The sequence below is a fragment of the Peromyscus eremicus genome, chromosome 1 (genome assembly GCF_949786415.1).
Source record: "Peromyscus eremicus chromosome 1, PerEre_H2_v1, whole genome shotgun sequence".
NCBI lineage: Eukaryota > Metazoa > Chordata > Mammalia > Rodentia > Cricetidae > Peromyscus > Peromyscus eremicus.
In genome coordinates this window covers 82,198,883-82,226,714 of record NC_081416.1, presented here as the reverse complement: position 1 = coordinate 82,226,714, position 27,832 = coordinate 82,198,883, and the positions used below count along the sequence as shown (strand labels likewise).

General features: G+C 45.7%; 2 protein-coding genes across 4 annotated transcripts in view; one reads left to right on the top strand and one right to left on the bottom strand.

The window, feature by feature from the left end:
• Dnah3 (dynein axonemal heavy chain 3) overlaps positions 1–1,238 on the bottom strand; it is a 160,887-nt gene extending 159,649 nt beyond the window's left edge. The window contains 1 exon segment of the mRNA XM_059267791.1: positions 1,082–1,238. Within this exon segment, the coding sequence (XP_059123774.1) occupies positions 1,082–1,111 (30 nt within the window). The 5' untranslated portion in view covers positions 1,112–1,238.
• A 5,077-nt stretch (positions 1,239–6,315) lies between these two features.
• Positions 6,316–22,177, top strand: Ldaf1 (lipid droplet assembly factor 1). Of its 3 annotated transcripts, none has more exons than XM_059251334.1 (5): positions 6,316–6,473; positions 8,680–8,878; positions 18,558–18,726; positions 19,218–19,356; positions 21,364–22,177. In XM_059251334.1, the coding sequence occupies exons 2-5, from the start codon at positions 8,783–8,785 to the stop codon at positions 21,443–21,445; spliced, it is 486 nt and encodes a 161-aa protein (XP_059107317.1). In that variant the 5' UTR covers positions 6,316–6,473; positions 8,680–8,782; the 3' UTR covers positions 21,446–22,177. The 3 variants fall into 3 exon arrangements, with proteins under 3 accessions (XP_059107317.1, XP_059107330.1, XP_059107323.1); XM_059251347.1 differs by lacking the exon at positions 6,316–6,473 and adding an exon at positions 6,506–6,630; XM_059251340.1 differs by lacking the exon at positions 6,316–6,473 and adding an exon at positions 7,302–7,714.
• Positions 22,178–27,832: the final 5,655 nt, after the last annotated feature.

Genomic DNA, 27,832 nt, shown 5'->3' with positions numbered 1-27,832 from the left:
TTAAATGCTCCTCTGGGTACTTCAAATCTTGGCCTCCTGGCTTTTTTTATCCAAGATTCTTGCATGTGGATTGGGCAGAACTGTTGCTCTGGGGCAGTCTGTTTGCTTATTTGTTCATTTTTAAGGTGGAGTCTACTAGCACCTCAGGCTGGTCTCAGCTGCTTGGCTTCCCAAGTGCAGAGACTACTGGCATAAACCGGCACACCCAGTTCAGTTTATTTCAGATTGCACATGATGGTGTCCGTGGACCTGCTACACCAGAACCATTCTACTCCAGCTTAAAAATAGAGCTCTTATGGTTCTCCACCATGACACTCCAAATCTGGATCAATCCAAATCAGGGCCAAGCCTCTGATTTCTCATAAGGTTGTTCTTGTTTTGAGAGCACATAGTCCAGACTGCCTTGGAACACACAATCCTCTTGCCTCAGTCTCCCAAGTGGTAAGATTACAAGGTACTTCCATGCCTATCTGAGACTTTTTAAAATTAAACATTTTTTAATTAGTAATATATGTGAGGGTGTGCTTACCCATGTATAGGCAGAAGCCAGAGCAGGTGTCAAATATCTTGCTCTGTCCCTTTCCATCTTATTCCCTTGAGACCAGGTTTATCACTGAACCTGGAACTAAGCTGGTGGCCAGTAAGCCCCAGCAATGACTGCCTCTGACCCTAACCCCCACCCAGTGCTGGGGTTACAGCTACATGCATCCACACCTATTTAAACCCAGGTCTGGGGGATGAATTCAAGTCCTCACGCTGTGCAGTAAGCGCTCTTATCCACTCAGCCATCATGTCCCCAGCCCTAAGACTATGTCAGAGTGCACTCCAGAATGTGCACTCAAAGGTAGGACCTGCCTGCTGGAGTGTGTGGTCTGATGGCATTAGAAGGGAAATGAACAACGGGTTCTACCTGCAAAATTTCAGAGTAGAATTGAAAAAATGTGATCAACACACTTTCTAGGTCAAAGGAATCTAACATGGCAATCTCTCTGTGTGAAATGTCCCTCCTCCCCCACACTCTCAATTCCCTTCATGTTGAAGACACAAGTACAGAAAAACACACCTTAAATGTCACACCCACCTTCTGAGATGAGCAATCAGTGTAGCTCATGGTGCCTGTTCTAATTGTACCTATTAAAGAAAGACTAAGGAGTTCTCAGTTTCTCCGAGGATCAGTCTCTCCCATCCAGCTGCTTTGAAATCTGTGATTCCTTAGAGCAGAATGGGGACAATGCCAGCAGCAGAATTTTCATACACTCTGGAAGCTCTGACACAGAGCTGCTTCTCTGAGGTCATAGACCTTGGTATCCCAGGGAGTTCCCTGGCAGAAAGGGAGAGAAGGAAAGACACAGAATGAAGAGGTAGCATGGCATTCTCCAGGAGTCCTCCTCCAGTCCCCACTCCTTGCAGGATTTGCTCTTTGTTTCTTTTCAGTAGGTTTCTTGGAACTTCCTAGAACAGCCTGAAGTCTCTGCAGAGGACAAAATTGAAGCACCGTTACATATTAATATACAGAAGAGGGAGCTTGCTATCCCGAATAACACCCCTGGGATCCTAGACTATTTCCCCATCTTCCCTGAGCAGTTTTAACAGTAATGAAGTGTGTCCCCAGGCCTTGTGGTGGGTAACCAGGCTTTAGCGTCTGTTGCTAAGAGGAGGGGCCTCTTCCATGCTTCAGCACAAGACTGGGCTTGACCTGCTGGCTCTCTTTAGGAGGCTGTCACTCTTTGTAGTGACAGAAGGGAATTTGAGAAGTTGTTTAGTAATGGCCCTGGAATGTAGCAATAAGAGACCACAATCTTGGAGAGGTCTAAAGGCACATAGGCTGGTGGTTGAGTCCCTGAAGTCTAGAGTTGGACTGGTCTAACTCAGATCTAACTCCTGAGCTTCCCATTAAGTAATGTGCAGCTTGTGTCAAGTGAATGTGTCAGCTTTCATGTACAAATTCCCTACCATTTGCTGTTAATATTGTCAGTATCCACCTCATCAGGTTTGTTTGCAAGTTTAATGAGCTAATACATCTAAAACAGTTTGCACACTGTAAATTCACCCTGATTTGCCTGTGACTTTTACACACACACACACACACACACACACACACACACACACACATTTCGAGACAGTGTCTGAAGATAACCTTGAACTTCTGATCATTTGCTTCCATCTCCTTAGTGCTGGGATTACAGGTGTGAAGCCCCCATATTTAGTTTATGTAGGACTGAAGATTAGCCCCAGTGCCTGCTAGGCTAACACTCTACCGACTGACCTACACCCGCAGCAGATGTAGCTGTCTGTCCAGAGCAGGTTGGGATACTCTTGTCACTCAATGCAATAGGTTCTTTGTGAATGTTGTGACTAGCACCAATATTATAGTTACAGGCACACAAGCACAGATACTCTCACACATGAGTACCTAAGATCCACCATGGCCTCCACATTCAGAGCACTTATCACATGGTTGCTTTCAAAATTCTCTGAAAACCAAGTTAGACTTATCAAGCTCTTTCAGTACGCTATGGTGCCTGTCTGTTTCTTCATCCAGTTTCCTCCTTAACTTCATGATGCTCCCATTTTATCAGGAGGAAACCAATGCAGAGATGCAGTTTTCCAACCTTAGCTTGTCCTAATCAGAGCAGATACAGAATGAAGCTTTTTTACTGTTCTTTCTATAGAGCAACTGCCCAGGGCACAAACGTTTGCAGTTCCTTTTAACAGCACCAAACACTTCGGTTTCTTTTTTCTCACTTTACAGTCAAGATTTGGCTCTCTATACTTCAAAATAACCTTGTAACACGAATCTTAAAAGGTCTTATTAATAAAAACAAACCCGGAACCAGGTATTGGGGTGAACGCTGAATGATCAGAGAAACAGAACCAGCCACAGCCAACCTCACCTTGCCAATTCTTCAGCTGATCCTGTTTCCTCAGACGGAAAGCCTCTGTATCCTCATCTGAATGGATCTAAGCTAAACTGCTGCTAAAAGCTAAAAGCTTAACAGGGCTCTAGTTCCTGGTCCTCACGCCTTATAAACCTTTCTGCTTCCTGCCATCACTTCCTGGGATTAAAGGCGTGTGTCACCATGCCTGGCTGTTTCCAGTGTGGCTTTGAACTTACAGAGATCCAAATGGATCTCTACCTCCAGAACGCTAGGATTAAAAGTGTGTGTGCCACCATTTTCTGGCCTCTATGTCTGTCTAGTAGCTGTTCTGTTCTCTGGCCCCAGATAAGTTTATTAGAGTGCACAATATATTGGGGGACACAATATCACCACATAACCTGACTGTCTTCGTCCCTTATGCTCATATTTCTTACCATAAAGTATGTAGAGGGTCTGGGCTGTGGCTCAAGTGTAGTAGAGCACTTGCCTATCACACACAAGGTCTGGATTTGATGCCCAGCACACACACAAACATAGAGTGATTAGAGTCAGCCCTTTGTATCAGTGAATTGCACGTCTGAGAGACTCTCATCCATGTATGTGAAGAGTGGAAAGAGATGAGCATGTTAATAATGAGTCCATGGTCTCCTGTGGAGCAAGATAGGCTCCATCTGAAATGCTTTAAAAACTAGTTATGTTCACTGGCATTAAAACAAGAAGACCTGTTTACTGACATGTGATCAGCTGGTATTCACGCCCACTACATAAAGGGCATCTTCTCAACAATATAAGAGAAAGTCTCATTTTCCTAATTTTTTTTTTTTGTTTGGGAATATAGACACTAAACTAACCACCCACCCACCCAACTAACTAACCAAGCAACCTGCCTACAGTCACTCCAATAGGTCAACAGCAAAATTGGGACTTGAATGTGGTTATAGAAACTGATCAAGGCTTTAGTTAAAAACTTATGTGTAGACTGAGGAACAATGAGAGCCAGGCTGGGCTAAAAGTGAGACCCTGTCTCCAAAGAGAGAAAAGAGATCGGAAAGGAATAGAGAGGGAGAGAGAGAGAGAGAGAGAGAGAGAGAGAGAGAGAGAGAGAGAGAGAGAGAGAGAGAGACAGAGAGAGACAGAGAGAGAGACAGAAAGAGCTAGAGAGACAGAGAGAGACACAGAGAGAAATGGAAGAAGGGGCAGGGGAAGGAAGAGGGAGAGAGAGAACTAATCTCTCAGGCCATTTGTCTGTTTATTTTTAAAAAATGATGTCAGCCTTAAGACCCTCATTGTCCTCAGCTCCAAATCCCCAGGGTTGCCAGATGAATCTCAAGATGACCAGGTAACTCAGAATTTCAGGTAAGCATTTTTCTAAGGCAAAAATACCTTTTAAAATAAATATACCCCAAATACATATAAGACATGCTTATAGCAAAAAGTTGTAAGTTGTTTGCCTCGTAAAGGAATTTAACTGAGAGTCTTATAGTTTCAGGCAAATTTCTAAATCTGGCAACCTAGGGAGGAGAGGTCAGCTGGATTTAGGTCATGTTCTGGCTCTGGCTAGTAACAGAGTCAATTCATTGCTAAAGAATTGCTCCCCCCACTCCTCATTTCCTATTCTTCAGAGCCAGCAGTCAGAGTAGATCTTAGAGGACTGAGGAAGATTGCTTAACCAGGACAAAGTGTGTTAGCTCATTGGAGTTACTATCACAAAGGGCTGAAGTCTGAGTGGCTTATTCAAATAAACAACCACAAAACAAAACAGAAAAACAAGAAACTATTTCTCATAGTTCAAAAGGATGGGAGTTTGAATGTCAGCATGGCGAGATTACAGGGAGGATTCTAGACCGCCAGATTTTTATTCTGCTCTCCTCTAGTAGAAAGAGGCAAGAAAACTCTCCCTCTCTCCTCCCTTTATAAGGCATTAATCCTATTCATCTTCTTACCTAATGGCTTCCCAAAGTTCCCCACCTCCTAATACCATCACACTGAGGGACAAAGGGATAAAACTATTCAGTCCATTGCTGTAGAAAACTCCGGGAAAGCTTGGAGAGGCTTCACAGGGGTTTATTTTATGAATCCTTTGAACGTTAACCAAGAGCCAAGTTCTCGATGCTACAGAGATGCTAGACCCCCCCCCCGCCCCCGATGAGAAACACAAGGTATGGTAGAAGAGGCAGTGACACCCCAGGAAAAGCAAAACCTACTGACCTTTAAAAATAAATGCTGGAGGTAGGAGGGGGCAGAGGATTCAAAGAGGTGCCCCTAGATGGCACCCTTAAGCTGAAATCCCAAAGAAGCCCCCATTTTCCACAGCAGTATCTACCAGAGCCTGATGGTCTAAGGAAAACAAGCCCATTTTTCTCCCCCACCCCCACCCCGGGGTGGGAATGTGTCATACTGCAGCTACAGAAAGTGCATGCAGCCGGACAAGAGTGCCTGAAATTAAAAACTTCAGAGACACACCCTTGTCTCCCCATGCTCCCCTATGAGAGGTAAGGTCACCAATATCACACAGCCACAGATAGACTTGGGCCCTGAGATGGGGACTCCAGAGTCCCAGCCCATAGTTTTTCCCTGTAAGCTCAAAGGCAGTGCTTCTGAGTACCAGATGACTGCGCCATCCCCCAGTCCCTTGGAAACATTTCAGCCATCGCAGCTGGGAGGGGATGTTGCCATATTTGTATTTATTTCGTGGGTAGAACCCAAGAATGCTTCCAGACACCCCTCAGTGCTCTCAGGACATCTCAGAAACAGACTCATCGCATCTCAAATGCCAACAGCACTGCCACTGAGTAATTGTGCTCCTCAGGCCTGGATTTGGAACCAGGAAACATGGGTTTCTCTGCCGTGGATCCTTGAGAAGAGAATTTGAGTTTATTCATAACCCTTAGCCCTCTGGCTCTCCATTTTTCTTTGTTGTTGTTATTTTTGTTTTTAAATCTGTAAAATGGAGATAATCCATCTCTAAGATTCCCTGGCTGCCAACATTTGCACTTGCGTAACGCCTAGACTTTCCAGTCTAGGAGGTATCTCACCGACTTGTGTGACTTGAACTCCGGGGGTGAATCCAGAACTGGATCTGTATGGAGAAGGGGAAACCCTAAATTCCTCTAAAAACCCGCATTTGGCTGCCAGTCCACCTGAGACGGGGCCCCAGAACTTTCACTCCAAGCCACTGCTGTAGGAAGTGACTGTCTCCAAGCGTTCATTTCCTCATTAGTCATCCTCTAGAGTCTAGAAGTTTGTAGGGGTTGTTCCTAGAGTGTGTGGGAAGAAGCGAATGCACCTAGCAAAGCTGGCAGCTGCGCGGCTGGGTGCCAGGATACCCGATCCTTCCTGTTCTGGCTGGAAAGGCAGGGCAGGGACCTGTGCCTGGGTGGAGGACCAGTGCCAATCCTGGGAGAGGGGCGGGGCCTGGGAGAGGGGCGTGGCAGAAGGGCGTGGCTTCGGCCTTTGAAGGAAGAGCGCTGCGGGTGGGGAGGAGCAAGTCCAGCTCCGGTCCACCATCAGGCCGGAGTCGAGACTCTTCTTCCTCCTACTTCGCTTCTCGCCCTCCGTGGCTGCAGAGCTGGGTATCGGGGCAGCTAGCACCAGGTGAGAGAGCAAAGCTGTGGGGTGTGGAGTTTAGGGGACCTCGACTGGCTGAATCCTCCAAGCTCGGCCTCGGAAGTGGAGGAGCTCAGGGGCGACCAAGGGAGAGTGCACTAGCTTCCTCCGCCTGTAGCTGTTGGCCTCTGGGTTGGTCTTGAAGGTACCTGATGCGGGTGGCAGGTCACGGGGAGATCCATTTCCAGCCATCCCTGCGCTTACACACCAGCAGCTAGATCTGGTTAAAAAAAAAAAAAAAAAAAAAAAAAAAGGAGGGGGGCGCCAGTGCCAATCCGCGAACGAGGCCCTGCCTCCTTTTTGGGAAACCTGCATGGGAAGACTTGGAGCCTTGCTTGGGCATCCACAGCTCCTCCCTAGGATTGGTCAATAGGGGTGCCATGAGGCACAGTAGGAGGGAGCTGCAGGTGTCAAAGGTGGGTTTGCCCCAGAAGATCAGTGACAAGGTGCCCAACTAACTACCCAGAGTTCCGTCTCTTAGTTTTTGGGACGGGTGGTCCGGGGTCAGATTTACATCTGCATCACACCCTTTCCTTCTCTGTGAATCCCCGCCCTTAGATGGAAAGTCTCAACACTCATCGGAAAGGGGGACCGGGCGGGATAGGTTTCCAGGCGTCCGGAAGGCCCTGTCCACAGCTTGGGGATTCGACCCAACTCGCAGCTGGAACGTTCACGGTGGCGGTTTGCTCGTGGGACGCTGGAGTCGGGAGGCAAGGCTTTATTTGGAGCCTTGTAAGGGGCGGGGCCTGTTCTCTGAGAACCTGGCTAGGCCCCAAGCTCAGAGTAGGCGGGGCGCCCTAGGCTAGTTGGGGTGGCGCCTTCTGTCCTTCCCTAAGACGCTGCTTAGTGTCTGCACAGGGGCCCTAGAAGGAGTAGAGGGCCTGGGAATTGGTTGGTGGCTAGGTAAATGTGTGTGCGGACTGTAGTCCTCCGCCTTCTTCCCACGCTTGCCTCCATCAGACTCCCCAGACAGGTCTGGATGGCACTTCTTTCCCAGGGCAAAGAAGACTTGTAAGGGGGCAGCTGGGCTTGTTTTAGCCTGCAGTAGAGATGAGATTAGGTGAACTGAAGGCTGGGACCATCCTAAATTCAACATCAATGCCAGCTGCTGCATTAACGACATAAATATGGGTGCAGGAGTTGATTCTTCCCTGGCCAAGAGGAGAGAACTGTTTTTGGCTGGTGTGATGAAACCGTGCACACTAGACTGTAGTGTAGACAGTGGTAAGGTATGTTTCTTCACTGTAACACATGATAGGCAAGTGGGATATTCAATATGGTAAATAAACGTGATGTGAGGCCCTCTCAGTTACTTTTGCACTGTGACAGAATCTACTGACACAATTATGTGAGATCAGGAGGTTGTCTGCCAGGAGATAGGCAGAGATCCCGTTCTGTCCAACCCAGACAGATGTTCTGGGAAACAGAAAATAAGAATAATATTTTTTTTTATTTGAAAACTCAACCAGGGATAAAAATGTATCTAATTTGGCTCATTGCCTTCGTGAAAAACGTATAAACAATGGGAAGTCTTGCAAATTCCAGGCTGTTGAGTGACAGGAAATAATTGTGCCACAGCCTTGGGGATCAGTATTGTTAGTGAGGACCTCAGCATACATAAATAAAGGGTGGCATTGTGTTATGTGCCTAGGAGCCAAATAAAGAAGAGAGAGCATCCCAAGTCCCCATTGGAGGAGAAAAGAGAGATTGGGAGTGGGAGATTGAACAGTAATTCAGTTTTCTTGTTTGTCAAATGTTCTTTCAACATTAGACCTAAAAGATATACATGTCTTTCTAGCTCTTTTTCTATACCGTGTGTATGTGTGTGTGTGTGTGTGTGTGTGTGTGTGTGTGTGTGTGTGTGTGAGGGTGGGTGTGTGGGTGTGGGTGTGTGTATGTAAAACAGTGAAGTGTTTATAATATATAGATTTAACTTCTTCCTTCCAGCTTGCTAGTCATTATGTATTATAAACAGGAATGTGACTGACCTTCTGTTTATATACCTTTGGGTATATTTTCATATATCTATTATCTTCATGATAAATAAATTGCTGAATCAAAGTGTGTGCAGCTTAAAAAATTTGATAAATATTATCAAGATATGTCCATCCGCATGCCCACCATCAGTATGTAGGGGATGGCACCAGCTCCTTGGAGACCACTAATGATTCAAGAAACTTTTTGTTTTCTTCAGTGATAGCAAGAGACAGGCGACATGAGAGATTGGGCTACATGCTGCATCCGTGAACTTACTGGTAGAAGAAATAATCTAGAGCGAGACTGAAGGACGTTTCAAGATGGCCAAAGAAGAGCCCCCAAGTGTCTCCAGAGACTTACAGGAGCTGCAGAGGAAACTGTGTTTGGTGCTGGAGTCCTTCCAGAGTAACTCAAAGGTCAGTCTCCAATGCCGTGTACAACGGGAAGTTTACACTGGGCTGAAGAAGACAGAACGCTGTTTTTTCCCCAAATAGGAACTTACAGGAAAGTCAAGAGTCTTTCTCATAGCACCTTGCTATGTCTGGGTTGTGGCCATGTTCATTGTGGCTGCTAGAGCATCAGCGACCAAACTGACATTCGAGGCGATAGGACAGCAGGGGAGTGGGAGGAACAATTGGAAGATTCCTGGAAGTCACAGAGAATTGCAGACCACTTCCAGTTACATCCCACAGAATGCAGACTTTGGTTGGATAGTCACCCGTCATGGCGACTGCCATCTTCCCCTGGATTGAAAGAGGCCACTTTTAGTCCACATGGCAGACACTACTCTTTTCTTTGAAAAGTTTGGCTCATCTATTCTCCTAAGAAAGGGGCCAGCCAATACCTAGTTTAAGATCTGTGTTTTGTGTTTCATTAGAAATCCGTCATCCAACAGAAATGTGATTTTAGCCACATGTGCACTAAAATTTTTTGGTACCTAATCCTAAGTACAAAGAAGCAATGGGTTAATTTTAAGAATATCTCTTAGTTAATATATCAAAAAATAGTATCGTTTCGGCTTGTAGTCATTATAAAAATTAACAGAAAGAAAATATTTTACATTCCTTTTTGTACTGACTCTGAAATCTAGGTTGAGTGGGTGAAGCTCTTGTCTGGCTATCATAAGCACGTAGGTTTTAATTCCCATATCCACATAAAGATGGGTGCAGAACACATCTCTATTATCCCAGTGTTTCTATAGCAACATGGGAGGTGGAGACAGGAGGGTCCTGGGAAGCTTGTGGGCCAGCTAGCCTGTCTTATTCAGTGGCAAAACAAAACGAAATCCCAAGGAGACCCTGTTACAAAGAACAGGTAGGAGGCAAGGGCCAACACCTGAGGCTGTCCTCAGACTTCCACATGGGTACCATTACATGTATACACTCACATACATGAAAATACACACATTCACTTACATTGTATATACATATATACCAAAAGATTAAAAAAAAAAACAGTGCTAGCTAGCTAATACTGTTACCATTTTGTCTTTCTGGACTTCTATGCCATGTATACTTAAAGTATGTATGCATATAAAGTGATGGGAACTGTTTTGTGATTTTTTTTCCCTATTAGACAGCACATTTCACCAGCATCTAGAAAACAGATCCTTTGCCATCTTAAGGCATGTGCTTCACAGGAGTCTTCTTTGGGACATGCTTCAGAATGCATTTGGCATACTGCTGATTTACCAGGCTATTTTTAAAATGGACAAGCAGCTTTTTAATTAGTTGGCCGAGACTCTATTTAGTGAGTTGGCTCAGTTAGAAAGGCCCTCATGGCCTTTGCACATTTACAGTTCATTCTCATGACTTCTGGGAGATGTTCTCTGTAAAGGCATCACAGACACTGGATTCAAAAATACCAAACAGACCACTGGTTCTCCAGGAAATAAGGAACTCAGGTCCTTCAAGCTTCTAGTCACAACAGATGGGTATATGGTCCTTATCTTATGAGTATTCATGGAAAGATACATTAATGTATATAATGCACACTGCTGATTGTCGGCATTGAATGCAGGGCCAGCAGCAGGCTGATTCATGTCTCAAACAAACACACACATCTTCTTCATAAGGAACTGTAACAAAAAGATACTGGTGGTGGTGGTCATGGCAATGTGCATTAAAAAATGTGCAATTAAATATTGGGATTGCCAACCAGAAATCAAAAATATGAACTTTGTGGCATTAAATAGGCCATGATGCTATAGTATGATTCTTCAATGTTCCAGAGAGGCCCACATGCTAAAGGCTTGGCCAAGGGCATGGTTGTGGGGAGCTAGAATCTTCAGAGGTGAGATTTCACTGAATTTCAGGCTCAAACCATAACAAGCTGGGAATGTGCTTGTCAGATGACTCAGTCTTGACATTAAAGATGCTCAAAGGACTCATTTTAGGTTCCAAATAAATTTAAGTGAGTAGAAAAATCCTCAAACATGGGATTGCAAATGATAAAGATTGTGTGTTTATTAACCTGATTGAGGCCTTACTAAACTCCAACCTTTTACCAAGCATCTAGCACATCTTAGTTAATATTTATACCTACCTTCTGAAGTAGGCATTTCAAAGCTGATGAACTTTCTTCTTCTTTCCTTTCGACAACTCAGCTGTGCACACCAGAGTAGGTTTGGGCGAGATAATTACCCAGCTAGTTCCACTCAGAAAGGTGGGGAACCTGTCAGTTCTCTATGGCCTGGGGTTCTCAGGTAGTCTTGAGATGGAATTATGTCTCTTACAAGTTTTTAGTATATTAAGTTATGTTACCTGTCCTTTTAAAAATATTCATTTTATGTGTATGTGTGTGCTAGATGTTTTGTGCCTGAATGCATGTATGTGCATCACATGCATGCAGTACCTACAGATGCCAGAAGAGGGCATTGGATCCTTGGAACTGGAATTACAGGCACTTGTGAGCTGTCCTATGTGGGTTCTGGGAACTGAACTCAAATGCTCTTCAAAACCAGTGAGTGTTCTTAACCACCGAGCCACCTCTCCAGCCCACAGGTTACATTAGTGTAAAGTGACTTTGAAAGAAAAAGGAGAACAAAGCACCCATGAACTGTGTCAGTCAGATTCTCTGTTGCTTTGACAAATACCTAAGCAACAACATAAGGGAGAAAGGATTTATGTATTTTCATGGTTTTAGATCATTCTGGGGCAGAGGGCAGGATAGAACAGAGTAGCTCACATCATGGTAGCTGGTAAGCAGGGGGATGGGGTGGGGATAGACAGACAGACAAACAGACAACACACACACACACACACACACACACACACACACACACAGAGATTGCTTCATGAATACATAGGGTAAAATGTAGCCCCAAGGACATGTCCCCAATGTCCCTCTTCTTGCAACTAGGCTCTATCTCCTGTAATTTCCACAACCATCCAAACCAGCAGGAGCAGCTGGGGACCAAGGCTTCACAGCATGTGAATCAGCAGGAGCTGCTTTATATTCAAATCATAACAAAAGCAACCCTTACAAACAGTGGTGGTAACCCCAGTGAGTAGTAAGACCCTTCAGTGTGTAATGTTTACATACTAGTGAGTGTAACCACAGCAGATGTAATTGTGTATTCTTATTTTCACTTGGTAGGGTGCTGTTTTTTCATGCTGAAGTGTGGGACTTCAGAATAATTTACAGGTACCACTAGAACATCAACAAAGGATATCAGATTGTCATACTATAATTTATATAGCCATCCCTTGTCTCTGGGAAATGGAGATTGCTTCTTTCCCTCATGTAATTTGTGCTCTTTTCTCACAGTTTAATGAGCTCTTTGAACTTCAGATGAGGCTGCATAGGCCTCTAGATGGAATGGGTATGAAATTGCTCCATCCTGTCTGTAGTGCTTGTCCAGGTCTTAATTGTCTTACTTCCAGAATTCAAGAGACAGGAACTTGCTTTAAATAGTTTAAGCAAGCGAACAAGTAGGACCTTCCATGACTTTAAGCTGTCCCCAGGAGCCATGGGTGGAGTAAAGCATGGCTGTCTCTGGACTAGAACCAGGGTCAAGCTGGTGGCTGGTGCCAGAAGTAGCTCTCAACAGGCCTCTTCCTTGACTGTGTAGCTTCTCACATTAGCTCCTTGAGTATTCCCTTCATCCCCAGACTCTGCAGCCTACTTCCCTTGGTGTTTCCCATGGGCAAACATGGTTGTCCAGGCTGGTACCCTCCTCTCCTCATGTCTCCTTTAGCACCTGTTGAAGATCTAGGAGTTTCAGTTTCCTGTCCGTGGAAACACGAGCGTTGTTGGTACATTCATTCACCTGTGGCCCGTTGGACTGGGACCTTGGATTTTGTTTGGACTGCACATGTCAGGGGTGCCCTCTTGCTGAGGAAGGAGCAGTTTTCAGGGAAGTGGAACACAGGTAGAACACCACTATGTGGGTGACCAGGTTGGCATCTCCTGATGTGAATTACCTGTGACAGATGATTTTCTTCTCATGTCGGACCTTCCTTGGCATGAGGAAGATTTTGGGGCCACCTCCCCAAAGTCCACGTTCCGTACCTGGATCATGTACCAGCAGGCACCCAGAGCCTAATCTGGGAGAGGCTGTTGTAGCACGGTGCCTCTGACTTGTTATCACTGTGTTGTGATCCTGACTGCTTTCACTGTCCTCTGTCCACCAGGTCCTTCTCCTCTAAGGCAGTGAGAAACAGTGAGTCAATTGTCTTCCATTCTCACAGTAGAGAGTTTTCCTGACTGTGAATAGCCTCAGGTAGAACCATCTTGTCACACATCCTGACCACGTGGGCCTGATTCTAGAAGCTCTCATGCCAGAGTGCATTTATAAATAAATGCTCTTGTCTGATCTTGGGTACATTAATTCAGTTCGTTTCCAGCTCCTCTTATCTGGAATGAGCAACACCAGGCCTTGGGCTGCTGGGAGGATTATCTGGGATGCCATTTGAGAAGGCTCTTGCACTAGCCTGGCTATGATGGTGCCATTTTCTCGAAGTCTGGCATCCTGGGTTGTTCAGTGCAGCTCACATCTGTAAAGCATGGGTAGGAGGCTCATCTCTCCCTCCAGGTTAGCAATGGAAAATTTCAGGGCATGCCACAGCATGCTAACCTCTCTCTCTTTCTTCCTATTGTGCTGTTCTGTCTGTTGCCAGGAAAGTGAAATATGGTGATGTATGAAGCCTTTGGTATGGGGTATTGTTAAGTTGCTCTTCAATAACTGCCATGCAGCTTTGTAGGGGAAAATACATGAAGACATACATGGAGGGCCTGACATGTTAGCTGCTAAGCTAGCCAGGCACCTTTAGGGGAGAAGGCCTTACTGGCATACTTTCAAAGTAGCCTTGTTTTTCTTCAATTAAAAGTGGCTTGCGGGGGAGGGATGGTCAGCAGGTAAGGTGCCTGAGGAATTGAGTTCAATTCTCAGAACCGTCACTAAAAAAGAATACAGGAGTGATGGCTTATACTTAGATGCCAGTGTTGGGGAGGTGGAGACAGGTGGATCTCTGGGGCTCGGTGGCCTGCCAGTCTAGCCTACTTGGTGAGTTCCAGGCCAGTGAGAGGCAGGTAGATAGACAGTGCCTGAGGAACAACACTTGAGGGTATCCTTTGGCCTTCAAATGTGTCACACACACATGTGCACCCAAGTGAGCATGCACACACATACAGAGAGAGAGAGAGAGAGAGAGAGAGAGAGAGAGAGAGAGAGAGAGAGAGAGAGAGAGAACTGGGTGTTTCCAGAGGAGTTCACATCACTATTTTTAGTAGCATGAGCTTAGAGTGCCCTAAAGTACTCCTGCATGCTGTTTTTACCTTTTGAACATGTGCTTTATGACCTTGAGTTAAGCATGTTCCCTAATCTTCCCTTCTTGAACTGAACATGCTGGGGAATGTGCTGACCTCTCTGGATGAACCCCATTTCCACCCCCACCCACCTGCACCTCCCCCCCCCCCCCCCCCCCCCGCTTCCCTTGCTGGAGGGTGTTACTTTGGGAATGACCCCTGCAATCTCTTTTCCTGCTGCAGGTAGTGAGTCTTCGTGGCCCTGCTTATTTTGGCTTTGCATTTGGCAAGATGCAAGCCCATTGGTTAGACTGTTAAAAAGGTGCCTGGAACCTGTGTTTAATGAGTGTGATCATTAGGTACACATGAACCATGCTGTCTCCATGACATTCTGTCCTGACAAAAGTCATTCTTTCCCAGAGAAAGCAATTCCTGGGTTGACTGTTTTGTCTTAGTTACTTTTCTATTGCTGTGATCAAAGCAACTTACAGAAGGAAGGGTTTATTTTGGGTTGATGGCTCCAGAGGGCTAAGAGTCCTTCACCATCACATGGGGGAAGCGTGGCAGCAAGCACCAGGCATGGTGGCAGGAATAGCTGAGAGCTCACACCTCAACCCCAAGCAGGAAGCAGAGAACTACCTCATGATGGTGTAAGTCTTTAAACTCTCAAAACCTGCCCTCAATGTGACAGGCTTCCTCCAGCAAGGTCACAGCTCATAAACCTACCCAGTCAGCACCACTGGCTGGGGACCAGTTACTCCAATATCTGAGCCTATGAGGCCATTCTCATTCAAACCACCACATGGTTTAATGTATTGGTGATGGGGATGGTTTGCCAGGCCACCTGCCTCCCTCCCTCCCTTCTTTCCTTCTTAACGTGAGATCTTGATAGACAGCCCAAGCTGACCTCAAACTCACAATCCTCCCGCCTCCCAAGTGCTGGAATTAGCTATATCTATGTGCCACCATTCCTGCTTTAACTGGCAGACTCTTTAAAAATAGTGTCTTTGCATTTCTGAATGATCTTCTGTTTGGGGGGTGTTTAGAGGCCAAACTCAGAAGAGGTTCTGAAAGAGGGGGGTTCTCTGAGGACTAGAAATAGGACATTCTTATCTTTTGCTTCTTGGATTCCCTATGCCAAAACTGTCCCCAGGTCCTATTGGTTTCTCTTTTGTCATTTAATCTGCAGGCTACATCCCTCCCCTCCCGCACTGGCCCAGATTTGGCCACTCATACTCTTGCCTGATATCCTGTAAATCTCCCTAATTGCCTCTTGCATACCCATCCCAGGTTCATCTTACTTAAGTTTCTCCTTTGTGTATGTCCCAGCCCCAGCCACGTGCTCTCAATTTACCCCTTATTTTATTTATTTTTCCCTGAGATAAAACTTACATAGTACAATAGACAAATCTGAGTCACAAAAGTAATTTAAATGTTTTTATTAAAATGTTTTTATTTTAAAACAAAATGAGCCAGGGGTGGTGAGTCTTACTTATCATCCTAGCACTCCAGTTATGAGGCAGTAGGATTATAAGTTCAAGGCAATAATGACACTATCTCAAATTAAAAATAAATAATAAAAAAGGAATCCATGAAATGAAACCGAATATATCCTAAACTATGATTTAAGTTTGTGGTTATTTTAAGAAGTCATTAATGAGATATCCTTGATTTTTTTTCCCCCTCAAACACATAGAGCATGTCTCATTCAGGTGCTGGATTTCCATTTCTTCAGCATTCACAAACTTTATCTGCCTCCCTCTCCTTCAATGCCCTAAGGTAGGACGGTCTCAGAGGTGGTTCCTGGTGTGCTTACAGGTTACTAGACAGCTAAACCACAAGATCTTAGAAGGCAGGAGGCAGCATGGCTAGAAGACATTGTGTGGTGTGCCAGGAAGTGAAGTTTGTTATGTTTTAGGAGGCAGTGTTGAAGCCCAGGACAGGGTCTGCGGCTTCTCTGAATGCTCTGAATGGCCGTCTCTGTTTAAGCAAGGTGAGCCATGCTTGGTTGCCATCACCTGAGCTGTAAACCCTCCTGTTTCTAACTTGCCTCCAAATTCCCACCCACAGGATTACTTAGATGGAAATCTGTTTCCAGGACAAGTATGTGATTTGGAAAAAGGCACTTCTGATAATGGCACTTCATTTCAGCCACTGGCCTCCAAGGTCCTAAGGAATGAGACACAGGAAAGACCAGTTTTTGATGGAAGAAGTGCTCCCTGCCCCCAGCTTTTTTTTTCTTTTTATTCGCTGTTACGTTTTTTGAAAAAAAATATTTTTTATACAATATATTCCCTCCTGGTTTCCTCCTCTTCCTCCTTCTCCTCCCAGATAGTCAGCCCCCACCCAACTCCATGCCCTTTTTTTCTCTCCCTTTAAAACAAACAGGCACACTGGACAGTGGTGGTGCACGCCTTTAATCCCAGCATTTGGGAGGCAGAGGCAGGTGGGTCTCTGAGTTTGAGGCCAGCCTGGTCTACAGAGCAAGTTCCAGGGCTACACAAACAAAACAAACAAACAAACAAAAACAAGAAAAAACAAAACAAACAAAAAAACAACCAATCCTAAAACAGGCAAACAAAAAACAAAGCATAATAAACAAAAAGAAAATAACATAAGAAACACACACATACAAAATCCATAAAAACACAAAATTGGAAACCATAATATATAAGCAAAAGGCCAGCAAGACAAAAAAAATGCCCAAACAGAGCACTATGAGACAAAAAGTCTACAAAAATATCATTGAGTTCATTTCGTGTTGGCCATCTTCCACTGGGCATGGAGCCTACTCATAAGCCAGTGAGACTCCGTTTAAAGAAACTCATTTTCCCTTTGCAAGTGGATAGCGTCTTAGTTAGGGATGGAAGCCCATGTGCATTTGACCCTCTCAGTGCTGGGAAGATGTCCATTTTGAAATCGGGCAGGCCTTGTGTATGCTGCCACCGTCTGGAAGATGCTGTTTCCTTGGAGTCTTCCATTCCCCTTGACTCTTAGATCTTTCTGCTTCTGTCACTCTGTGAACCCTGAGGGGAGGGTTTTGATGAAGGCATCCCATTTAGGACTGAATATTCCCAAATCTCTCATTCTCTATATAATTTTCCAGCTGGGTGTCTCTGCATTAGTCCTATCTACTGCAGGAAGAAGTATCTTTGCTGACGGCTCAGTGAAGCACTGATCTATAAGTACAGCAGAATGTAGTTAGGAGTCATTTTTACCACTGCTTCTTTAGCAGAACAATAGGATTTGGGTTTCCCCTAGGCCTATCTAGTCTAGATTCTTGGCCACGGGAGCAGGGTGAAGCATGCATGGGTTCCATTTTGTGGCGTGGGCCTTAAATCTCATCATAGAGTGGTTACACCCACAGTATTTGTGCTGCTGTTTTACATGTAGGCAAGTCGTTGCTGTAGACTGCAGAGTTGGTAGCTGGGTTGGTGGTTACTTTTCTAGAGGAAGGTGTTTGAGTGATGGGGTCTTTCAGGGAATGGGCTCCAGTGCCGGTAATGAGGAGAGTGAAACCCTGAGACCTGAAAACTGAGGGGGATGGTCATCCTTGTGAGATTGACTAAGACCAACTCTGCACTAAAGCAGCCTTTTCCCTAGAGTGTGGTTCCCCCATCCCTTAGCCTGGTGAAGGAGGGCAATCTGTTTCTTAAAGCAAAATATGGTTGCCGTTATCAGTCTGTGGCCAACTCTAGCATCCAGCTTGGTACCATGGAAGCACTGATGAGGTTGCAAGTCATTGTATGCATTTGGCATTTGGAGTCAAAGATCCAAAGTCTGAATATCTAGGCTTTGTCCCTTGGAAATTGGGTGACTCCAAAGAAGCCATTTAGTCCATCGCATCTCAAACTTTAATGTGTACACAAAGCACCTGGGTTCTTGTTGAAAAGTGGAATTGGATGCAGTAGGTGTCAGGTGGAGCCTAATGCTCCTCATCTCCAATAAGCCTGTGAGTGATGCTGAGTAGCTAGGACTTAACTCTTCTGTTCCTTGGTGACCTTAGTCCTGAGAACCTTGTCTGCAGAGCAGTAGGCACATTGCACACATAAGAGGGTGTTATTCAGAGAGGGTGTGTGTCAGGCAAGAGAGCGGTGACCTGACCTTTTCTCCTCTCACAGGACTTGACACTGGGTGGGAACCTCACACTTGCCTTCCTCCCCACAGCTTCCTTATGTTGCTGCCAGGTGCCTCATGTCTTGGGAGATGTTTTGTACTGATGTCTGCGAGCCTCTGACTTGCCAGAGGCCTCTGCCTCCGGCTGTACTTCCCACAGCTGGGGCAGATCAGCTCAGTCTGAGATTTGGACACAGTGCTTAACCCTGGCATTTTGTCCTTTGCCTGCAGGTGGTTGCCTTCATGAAGTCCCCAGTGGGTCGGTACCTGGACAAGCATCCTTTCCTGGCTCTCACCGTGCTGATGTTTGTTAGCATGTCAGCCATCCCTGTCGGCTTCTTCCTGCTCATCGTGGTGCTCACCTCCCTGGGTGCTCTTATGGGGGCCATAATACTGGAAGGTACTCTGCCCAAGGTTATTGGGAAGTAACTCAATAGGGTGGACAGTTTTTGTTGAACATCTGCCGTTCTTATCAAAGACAAGTCTTTCTGGTCCAAGGCAGCTTGTCAGAGTAGTTAAAACACAGTCTCTTATGTTCCATCAGCCATCCATTACCACCATTGTAATTTGGGATGTGACTTACTCCTTCTGAGCCTTAAATTAGACAGGCAACAAGACAAGCAAAGAGATCCCAAGTGTAATATAGTTTGTGAACAGTAGAGAATGGAGGCAACCAGAGGCCCAGCCGGTTGATACCAGAAGCTGAGGCCGACCTAGGTTGTTGAACTTCCTGCCATTAAAAATGATGTCAGAAATGTGAATTTTTATGGCAAACCTCCTGACTTCAAAAATCCGAGTTAGCTGCCATTATTTTAAATACCCTGGCCCAGGGTCTTCTCATTTTCAGTCCATTTCAGATGAAGGTACCTCCTAACCATGCTCTCCTCCTAGGACTGATCATCTCTGTGTGCGGCCTCTCACTTCTCTGCATCCTCTGTGGCATGGGCTTTGTATCGCTTGCCATGTCAGGAATAGCCATGATGTCCTATGTGGTCGTGTCCTGCCTCATGAGCTACTGGTTTTCTCCCAGGTAAATACATGCCAATGGAACAACTTAATCTTGGGCATTTGAGGGGTTCTCACAGATTAACTCTCTGCTCCCACTTGGTGTCTAGCAGCCAAATTATAAGAGATGGGTGTTCTTCACAGTTGCCTGTAGACATTAGATGTCAGCTACATGTTCACAGTAGAGTGTCATACACACATACATACAAGCATCACTACCCTAGTCCATCACCCATAGAGCTCATCTCTTGGCTGTAGTAGCTTTGTGAGGCAGTTACTTACTCTTTTAAAAAGATATCTGTTTAATGTACAAAGGCCAAATGGGGGTAGAGTTTAGGAGGTTTGGAAGGCAGGTAAACAGCAGGAGGCTTGTTCATCAGGTTGTCATGCCTACCTCTCAGGGTGGTACAGGAGCTGGGAAGTAGCTGGGAAGTAGTCTCCTCTGCTTGTCACAGTGTGAGCTTCTCCACATGGTAAATATGGCTCATGTTTACTATGTGGAGTTTTTGCCCCCATAGTATGGCTCCTGGGTCTGGAGGAACAGTGATCTTTTTAGATGCTGGAGGGAAACCCAGCGGTACTGGAGTGCTTGGGAGACAGTCTTTCATAATGTGCTACCTCCTGCTACTCAGGGGGTTTTCAAAGGCCACTGTTTTGATACTTGATTTTTGTGCTGCGTATAGATTTTAGATTCTTAAGTTCCCATATACTGAGTCTCTCTTGTACTTAAGTTTTCGCTGATTTGATGACTGTGGCTAAGGTACTTGCTTCCTGTATTGCTTAGTGCCAGAGTCTCTGTTAAGCACATTCCAGCCTCATCTCATTTAACTCTTGGAGTGAGCCTCATTCTGTGATTGGAAAATGAAAGCCAAGTGCACAAGCTGAGACTAGCTGAGAAGGGACTTAAATCCAGGTCAGCTGAGTCTGGTAAAACTCTCAGCCAAATATAAAGTGGCTATAAAGCATAGATAATCAACAATCTCTGGAAAGGGATGACAGTAACTATTCTAGGGCATCTAACCGTGGCCAGCCTCTGAGCTCTGCTGCTGTACCGTGAGAGCAGGTAATAAGCAAATAAACTGGTCTGGCTGTGTTCCAATGAAACGTTATTCAGATTTTACAAAAACAGATGGCTTCAAGTCTATGGCCATGATTGATTTGCCAGTCCACGCTCTAAAAAAAAACCATTAGGACCCTGAGCACAAAAGGCTGTCTTGTCACTTGTCTAGCTTGGTCAAGGTCCTGGGTCTGATCCCCAGCCTTCCCCTTCCCTTCAAAAAGTTTATCCTGTTCTTATCTTCTGTTGATGCGTCTGTGATCTTAAATCGCTCAGGGGTTGTTCTCACACGATTGCTTAAGTGATAATCCCTGGAGTCATAGCCAGATTCTCATAAGTTGCTTTGATCACTATCAGTTTTAAAGAACACACAGTGCCCTATTTGGCTTATTCCTCCAATGCTTTGGAGCTAAAATCCCTCCCCATCCTTGAACTCTGTGTTAGTCAGGCTGCGAGTTAAAGATTATACTGCAGAAGGTAGCCTGATGGGGTGCTTGGGAGACAGCTCTGGTGGAAGTCCCAAGAGTGAGGATCCGAGTTTGGAATCCCAGAACCCACATGAACATGCCAGGCATGGTATTCACTTGTAATCTCGGCACTGGGGAGACAGAGATAGTTGGGTTGCTGTGGCTTGCTGGCCAGCCAGCCCAGCCTACTCAGAGTGTTCCAGGCCAATGGGAGACCATTGTTCAGTGGGGTGGTGCTGGGGCACCGTGAGAGAGAGCTCATGAGCACGCAAGCGAGCACAAGAGACCCTTCCTACCAAGTGAAGTCTCTCCTTAGAGCTGCTCCTCATGCTCCCCAAAGACACACATTAGAACTTAGTCAGATGTCAGTCAGCTTGGAGAGAGGTTCAGCTTTCTTAGCTGCTATGATAAGAGCTCACAGAACACGCCAGCCAAGAGTGCTGCACATGTGGCTGGGCCATTCACGATGTTGCTCCTAAGCTAATCATTTTGTGTTTTCACCCCACAGGCCACTGACCCAGCAAAATGCCAACGCTGACTGTCAGCTGGCTATGAAGTCCACAGACTTCGAGGGGCTCTACCAGGAATGACGGGCGGAACGGAAGCAGAGGTTGCACTCTAAGCATGCTGGGAAAGCTCTCCCTTTCGACTCTTGCGTCATAGCTCAGAGAGAGGGCTGGAGGCTTGCTCTGCTTCGCCACTCACTGTGTCTAAATTTCTGCAGGGGCCGGCCGCCTCCCCACCCCTCCCCACTCCCCAGGATGCAGTCTTGACCTTGGCAGAGTCCCAGGCTTCTTGAACCGGGAAGCTTGACCACTAGGGACTGTGGGTTGAGTCCCAGGCCCCAAATGGGAGTAAGGTAGATTTGTTTGTGAAGTTTAGTTTCATTTTATTGGGGGGGGGGGGATGAAGAAGAGGGTTTTTCCCTCAGTTGTTTGAAATAAGAGGTAAAAAGAAAGAACCCAAAGAGAGCCAGCTCTTCTACCTTTTATCACTTTTTTTCTCAGAAAGAGCAGCAACATCTGGGAATCGTGGCCTTTTTAAACTTGAAAAGCAATCTTAACCTTGCAGCCAGGTGTCCTTTAGAAAAAGTCTCAAGGCTTAGTTGTTGAGTGCCTTGATCTTTGACATATTTGCACTTGATATGTTTATATTGTTTTTTAAAAGAGCTTGCAGTATCAAGCAGTTTCTTAACAAACAAACAAACCAAACACATACTGAAGACTACAAAGAAAAAAAAAGCCTGTGTGATTTCCTCTAAATTTACTATGGTATTCTATTAAATATTTATTTGGTTCTTGTTATGTTCTCTTTCCTACCCATTCTCATATGTCAGACATGCATTAATCAGATTCTGCTATCATGACAAAATACCAGAGCTAATTGTCTTTATAAAGGAAAAATCACAGCTTGTGGGTTTAGAGGTTTCAGCACAGAGCCCCTTCGTCCTGTTGATTTGGGCCTGTGATGGCATAGTACATGGCTGGAGTTCCTGACGGGGGCCTGCTGACCTCATGGTGGCTAGGGAGCAGAAAGAAGAGCCTGGGGTCCCAGTAGTCCCTTTAAGGGCAGCCCCCAGTGACCTAACTTCTTCCCCTTAGGCCCCATTCTCTAAAGGTTCCTTTTTCCCATTAACACCATGGTCTGGTGACTAAGGCTTTGACACATGGACCTTGGGGAACACAAACAAAACAAAGCAATTTCTCTGTTGATTTCACAGCCCATCCTGTGTAATTTGGGGCATTAGTTACTTTTCTTATTGTGATCAAATACCCAACAAGTAGCAACTTCAGGGTGGAAAGGTTCATCTGGCTTACAGTTAACGGGACTGCAGCCCAGCATGGTGGGGATGGAATGGCAGCAAGTCACGTTACACACGTCGTCAGGAAGCATTTAGAGGACTGGAAACTGAGCCCAGTTGAGAACCTCAGGGCCTGCCCCTAGCAGGTACCAGGAACTGAACACATGAGTCTATGGAGGACTTCTCACATTTATACTACAAAACACAGCTTATTTAGTTGCTAGAGACAACATCCAACTCAAAACTGTTTCCAAAAGGATTGGAGCGATTTGGAGAGGTAATCATTTCATCAACCAAAACCCAGTGGGAAGAGCTTTGCAATTGTGTTTGAGAAAGGGCTTCCCTGTAGTCCAGGCTGGCTGCAAGATCTTCATGCATTATAAAGATCTGGAGCACATGTGATTTCACCCAGCTTTCCTGACTGAGCTGCTTTCCCAGCATGTCTGTCCCACAAAGAGGTTTCTGAAGCTCTCGTTGCACCCTGTGCTTCACAAGGAGGCTGCTCTATACCAGTAGTATGTGCAAATTTTAGGCTTGGCGCTGATTGGATAGATCTGGGTCATGTGACCAACCTTGCCCCCAATCACAGTGGCCAGTATAATAGCATTTGCTCAAATGGCATGTGTATATATGGAAGGGCTGGGAGAGGGTCTAGATCAGCAGCTTTGGCCCCACAGTTGGGTGGGGCTGCAGAGAAGGAAGGAGCCCCCACAGGAATACCAGAAGAAAAGGAAGTTTGCTGGGGAGAAACAAATGGTGAGGCATGATGCCACTGGCCGGCGGGATGTAAAGTTCTCAACTTTCCTGCATCCTATGCTATTCTGCTTCATCCGACCCTAAAAGGGATCCATCCATTAGAGAACAAGAATTGTCCAAGGCTGCCCACACCACGAAGTAGTAGTAGTAGCAGTTACTGTTTATTGACCAGCTCTTTACTTCATGCAAGGGTCTGACCTGTGTATCCTGCTGTCCAGCTTGCTGAGTTCCGAGACTTCAGTCTTGGGCAACACAGAGGTCCCCGGCCTTGTTCTCAAGATTTAATGTCTGCTAGGGATCAATTATCAGTTGTATTTGTGATTTATTTATTTATTTATTACTGATTGACAATCTACAGCAACTACTGGCATAAAAGGACATAGCAATATTAACAGGGTTGGGTGGGGGTTCTTCTCTGAGGTGTGTCTGGGAAAGGATCTACATCTAAGCACACATGGTCATGGGTCACATTCAGCTCCTTGAGGGCTACAGCTGGAGACCCTGGTTCCCTGCTTCATGTACCCTCTCCTTGTGACAGCTAACAAAGTGGCAGTCTCTGTCTTCAAAGCCACCAAGGAAGAGACTTAACGAGACGGGTATTACATTTTTGAGTAACACAGGCACGTTCAAACACACACACACACACACACACACACACACACACACACACACACACATGTATCTTGTCATGACTCTTGTTCTTTAGAAGTAAGTCCTGGGAATGTCCCACACCAGGGAGAAGGGGTCACACAAGGGCATGGGAACCGCAGATGGATCACGGGCTCCCCTCGAGTCTGTAAGGTCTTCAACTGTGACAAGTACACAGAAGAAAAGTGAAAGTGATAAATATATGAGGGCCACTCCAGCTACAGAGATTGGGGACTGCTCTGTGATCAAAAGAAGGACAGGTTGTGACTGTGGAGAAAGGTGTTCCCAGAGGAGGGCACAATGTCCCAAAGTCTTGAAAACCAGAAGGAACTTAGTGTGGCTGGCCTGGTAAGGCACATGGAGAAGGGGCAGTTGTTTATACCAACACAAGGGGTGTGGGTAATGCAGGATCTTACACGAGAAGAGTCATGGCCAGACTTCAGGGTTTTCATTTCTGTACTTTCCTTTCTGTTTGCCTGCCTTCTCACTCCCCTTTCTCTCTTCCCCTTCCTGATAGGGCACTGCTCTAATTTACTTGGAACTCTGTTCTGCCCCAGCCTTCCACAGGTTTGGATTAGAGGCATGTAATCTGCCCAATCAGGTTGAGGATTTTTTTTTTGTGTGTGTGGCTCACAGCCAAAGGGTTGGTAGCAGGCAAGCCACTTAAGAGGTCTGCAGAGGCTGGGGTCACAGGATGGTTGTGGCTTTGACATAAACCAGGTTGGAGGGGATGAAGACCTTGTGTGGACATTTGTTGGTGGGTTGGTGTAGGTAGAGAAGGAAAAGGGAACACAAAGTTGACCCCTAGATATTTACCTTCAACCAGTGATGCTATTTCTGGAGATGGAGCCTAGAGAAATCCACATCCTGAATTGCTGAGTCCAGCTGTGCCATTTGACACCAAGAGGATGTGTCAAGTAGACAGCTGGCTTGGAGGAGGGTCTCGGCTGGGACACAAGATTTGGGAGTATTTGCAGGGCTTTGCGCAACTCTTCTGGGGAGGCTTTTCAGCTACTAGGCAAGAGCTTTTCAAAACATATTTCTGATTACATAAACACTCTTGCTTCAAACTCAGCCAAGTGCAAAGTGCTTTCCCACAGCACTTAGAAGCACTAGGCCCTTCTATTCATGGGTAGACCAATTAGTTTCCCTACCTGCTTACGTTCTTAAGCATCAGCTTCTAGATCTCAGAAAGGAAGCCAAGGTTTGGAGATTAAATGACTTGCTGATTTCAGCCAGGAAGCATGATATCTAAATCAAGGCTAGGCTGATTGAGCCTCATGCCACAGAAGCTACTGGCCTTTTAGACATAGTCCAAAGGATAGCTCGTTGGAAAGGTAACCGGCACCACACCATGAAACTGTAGCTTTATGCGGTAATACATTTTGCTTATCTTTCTGTCCAGAAAACTTTGTTTCCTTTACTTTTGAGGACTTGCTGTGTGCTAGGTGCCGTCTTCAGTCTGTAGTCTGTGCTTCCAGTCAGTCCAAACTCTTGTCCATTTTAAAGGTGAGGAGGTGAAAAGATTGAGAGCTTAAACTTCATGAGGGCAGTTTGGGAGGTGGGACTCAAACCCAGTTTACCCGTCTGAAAAACTCACCCTGTAACCAGTATGTTGTTCAGTATGAGTTCCTCTACCTGCCTTTGAGGCCTTCTGGGGTCAGCCCTGTTCCCAGATATGTGAGGTTCCCAAGCAGCAGAGTACCCATGGCCTTTGTGGTTGTGCAGAATGACCCCAGGGGTCACTGGTGTCATATTACAAATGTTCAGCTTCAGATGGAGTAGTATCTATAATAGCAGTGTGTCAAACACCAAATCCTTGTGACTTCTATTGAAGCCATGAGGAATGGGAGTCCCTGTGACAACTGGGTACAGGAGCTTTCAGCCACACCTGGAAATGTTACAACAACAAAAACCATGGAAGGGAATGAGCTCCAGTCATGCCCCCCTCCTCCCACCAAAAAGTTTGTTTTTGAGCCAGTAGAGGGAGCCAACATCCAGGCCAACTGAAGCCTGCAGGCCAGAAACTCCCCAGCGCAGAAACCAAGCATCAGAACCTTGCTTCTTTAAGCATGGCAGACAGCATTAGAGCTTTGACAGGGCTTCCTCCAGCTTCCAGATAAGGCTTTCCACCAAATACACTCTGAGCAGCCAGGGAATAGGTATCTTCTCCAAAATCACTATTGTGGACGGCAAAACTGAGGCCCAGAGAGGATAACGACTTACCCAGAGCCATGCTGTGAATCTGCAATAGCCAATCTGGAAACCTGGACTCCTGTATCCAGCATTGACTTTGTGGCATGTTTCCTATCTCCTGAATTCCAGGAAGATGACTTCTAATAAATATAGGCAAGAAGTAAGAAACTGCGATACTGTCAGTTCTGAACCAAGCTTCTTTTCATAGTTGGTCCTTGACTTCAACCAACCACGAATGAAAAATATTTGAAAAGCAAACACGTCTGTGCTGAACATGCACAGGCTTTTTAATGTTATTTCCTAATCAATACAAGAAGCCTTTACATAGCACTCACATTTATTAGGTGTTAAAGCAGTGGAGGGAGGTATGTGTAGGTTTTATACTAATATGGCTTTTTATAGAAGGTTGTTGTACGACTTTTTCTAGAGAGATATGAGCAAATGCCTATTCCTCCAGCTAGGACACAACTGTTACATTCTAGGGGTCTGGATTGGGCTCGTTTTCTCTGCCAGTTAAAGAATTAAAAGGCAGGAAAAAATCTTGAGCTCAACAGTAACAGCAGGGGAAATTTCAGACACAACAGCCAGAATCAGTCAATGAAGAAAGAATTTTATTAAAGGTGAGGAAACGTGTGTGCGTGTGTGTGTGTGTGTGTGTGTGTGTGTGTGTGTGTGTGTGTGCGTGTGCGTGTGTGTTAGCACATGCGAGTGCATGCACCTGCATGAGCACAGTAAGGCTCACAGAGAGAAGACCCTTTGTAAAGCAGAGGGGGGCAGTCGGGTGCTAATTCCTTGCCTCTTCTGAAGGGCTGGGGCCTTTAAGGGTCTTTGGTTAGCTAGAATGGGGCCGTGTCTTCTTTCCTTAATTTAGGGTTGGTTGGTTTAAACAAGAAAGGGATGCTGATAGGCCCACAGCTTTTTCTAACCATGCCTTGAACTTATAGGACTAGTCTGCTGGTATGTGTGTGTTGTGGGGGCAGAGGAGGGGGCCTTACTGAGAAAAAACCCTCTAGACTTTTGTCTCAAGCTGCCAGACCCTTTCCTCAGGTCAAGAAGGTAAGGAAGAGGCCAGAAGTTCACTACCTTTATTATTTATCTGTGGCCCCTCCTGTCTAACTACTAGTCCCTGACAATGACAGACCAAGATTAATGATTAAAATAGCCATCGTTGGTGAACCCATGAGTTTACTGGGGTTACTGACAGGAGCAAGGGTAAGCGATAATTTACAGGAGCATGGGCGACTCACAGGCCACTTCATCACTGAAAAGTCCATCCCAGTGTGGATGATGATTCACAAAATCTGTTTCCCTGGAGCTCTCTGCCCAAACTGTCATCTCCCACAAGAGTGTCTCTTTTCCCCGGGCAATCGTTATAGACTGTACAGCTTTGGGAAGGGGCCTTGTGTGATTGTAACTTTCTGAGTTTCCTTTAACTTCCTCTAGGAAAGGACAACTGTGACACATTTCCCATTAAACCACTTCCCTGCAGAAATGTCTATGGGAATAGAAAGATGAAGACAGCTAGATCTGGTCCTTTCAGGCTTTGGACAGGCTGGACCAAAAGCAAAAACTACTC

Coding starts and splice junctions, on each gene's coding strand:
- Ldaf1 (XM_059251334.1), top strand. CDS start 8,783: ATGGCCAAAGAAGAGCCCCCAAGTGTCTCCAGAGACTTACAGGAGCTG. Junction 8,879..18,557: donor CCTTCCAGAGTAACTCAAAG/GTCAGTCTCCAA, acceptor CTTTGCCTGCAG/GTGGTTGCCTTCATGAAGTC. Junction 19,357..21,363: donor AGCTACTGGTTTTCTCCCAG/GTAAATACATGC, acceptor TTCACCCCACAG/GCCACTGACCCAGCAAAATG.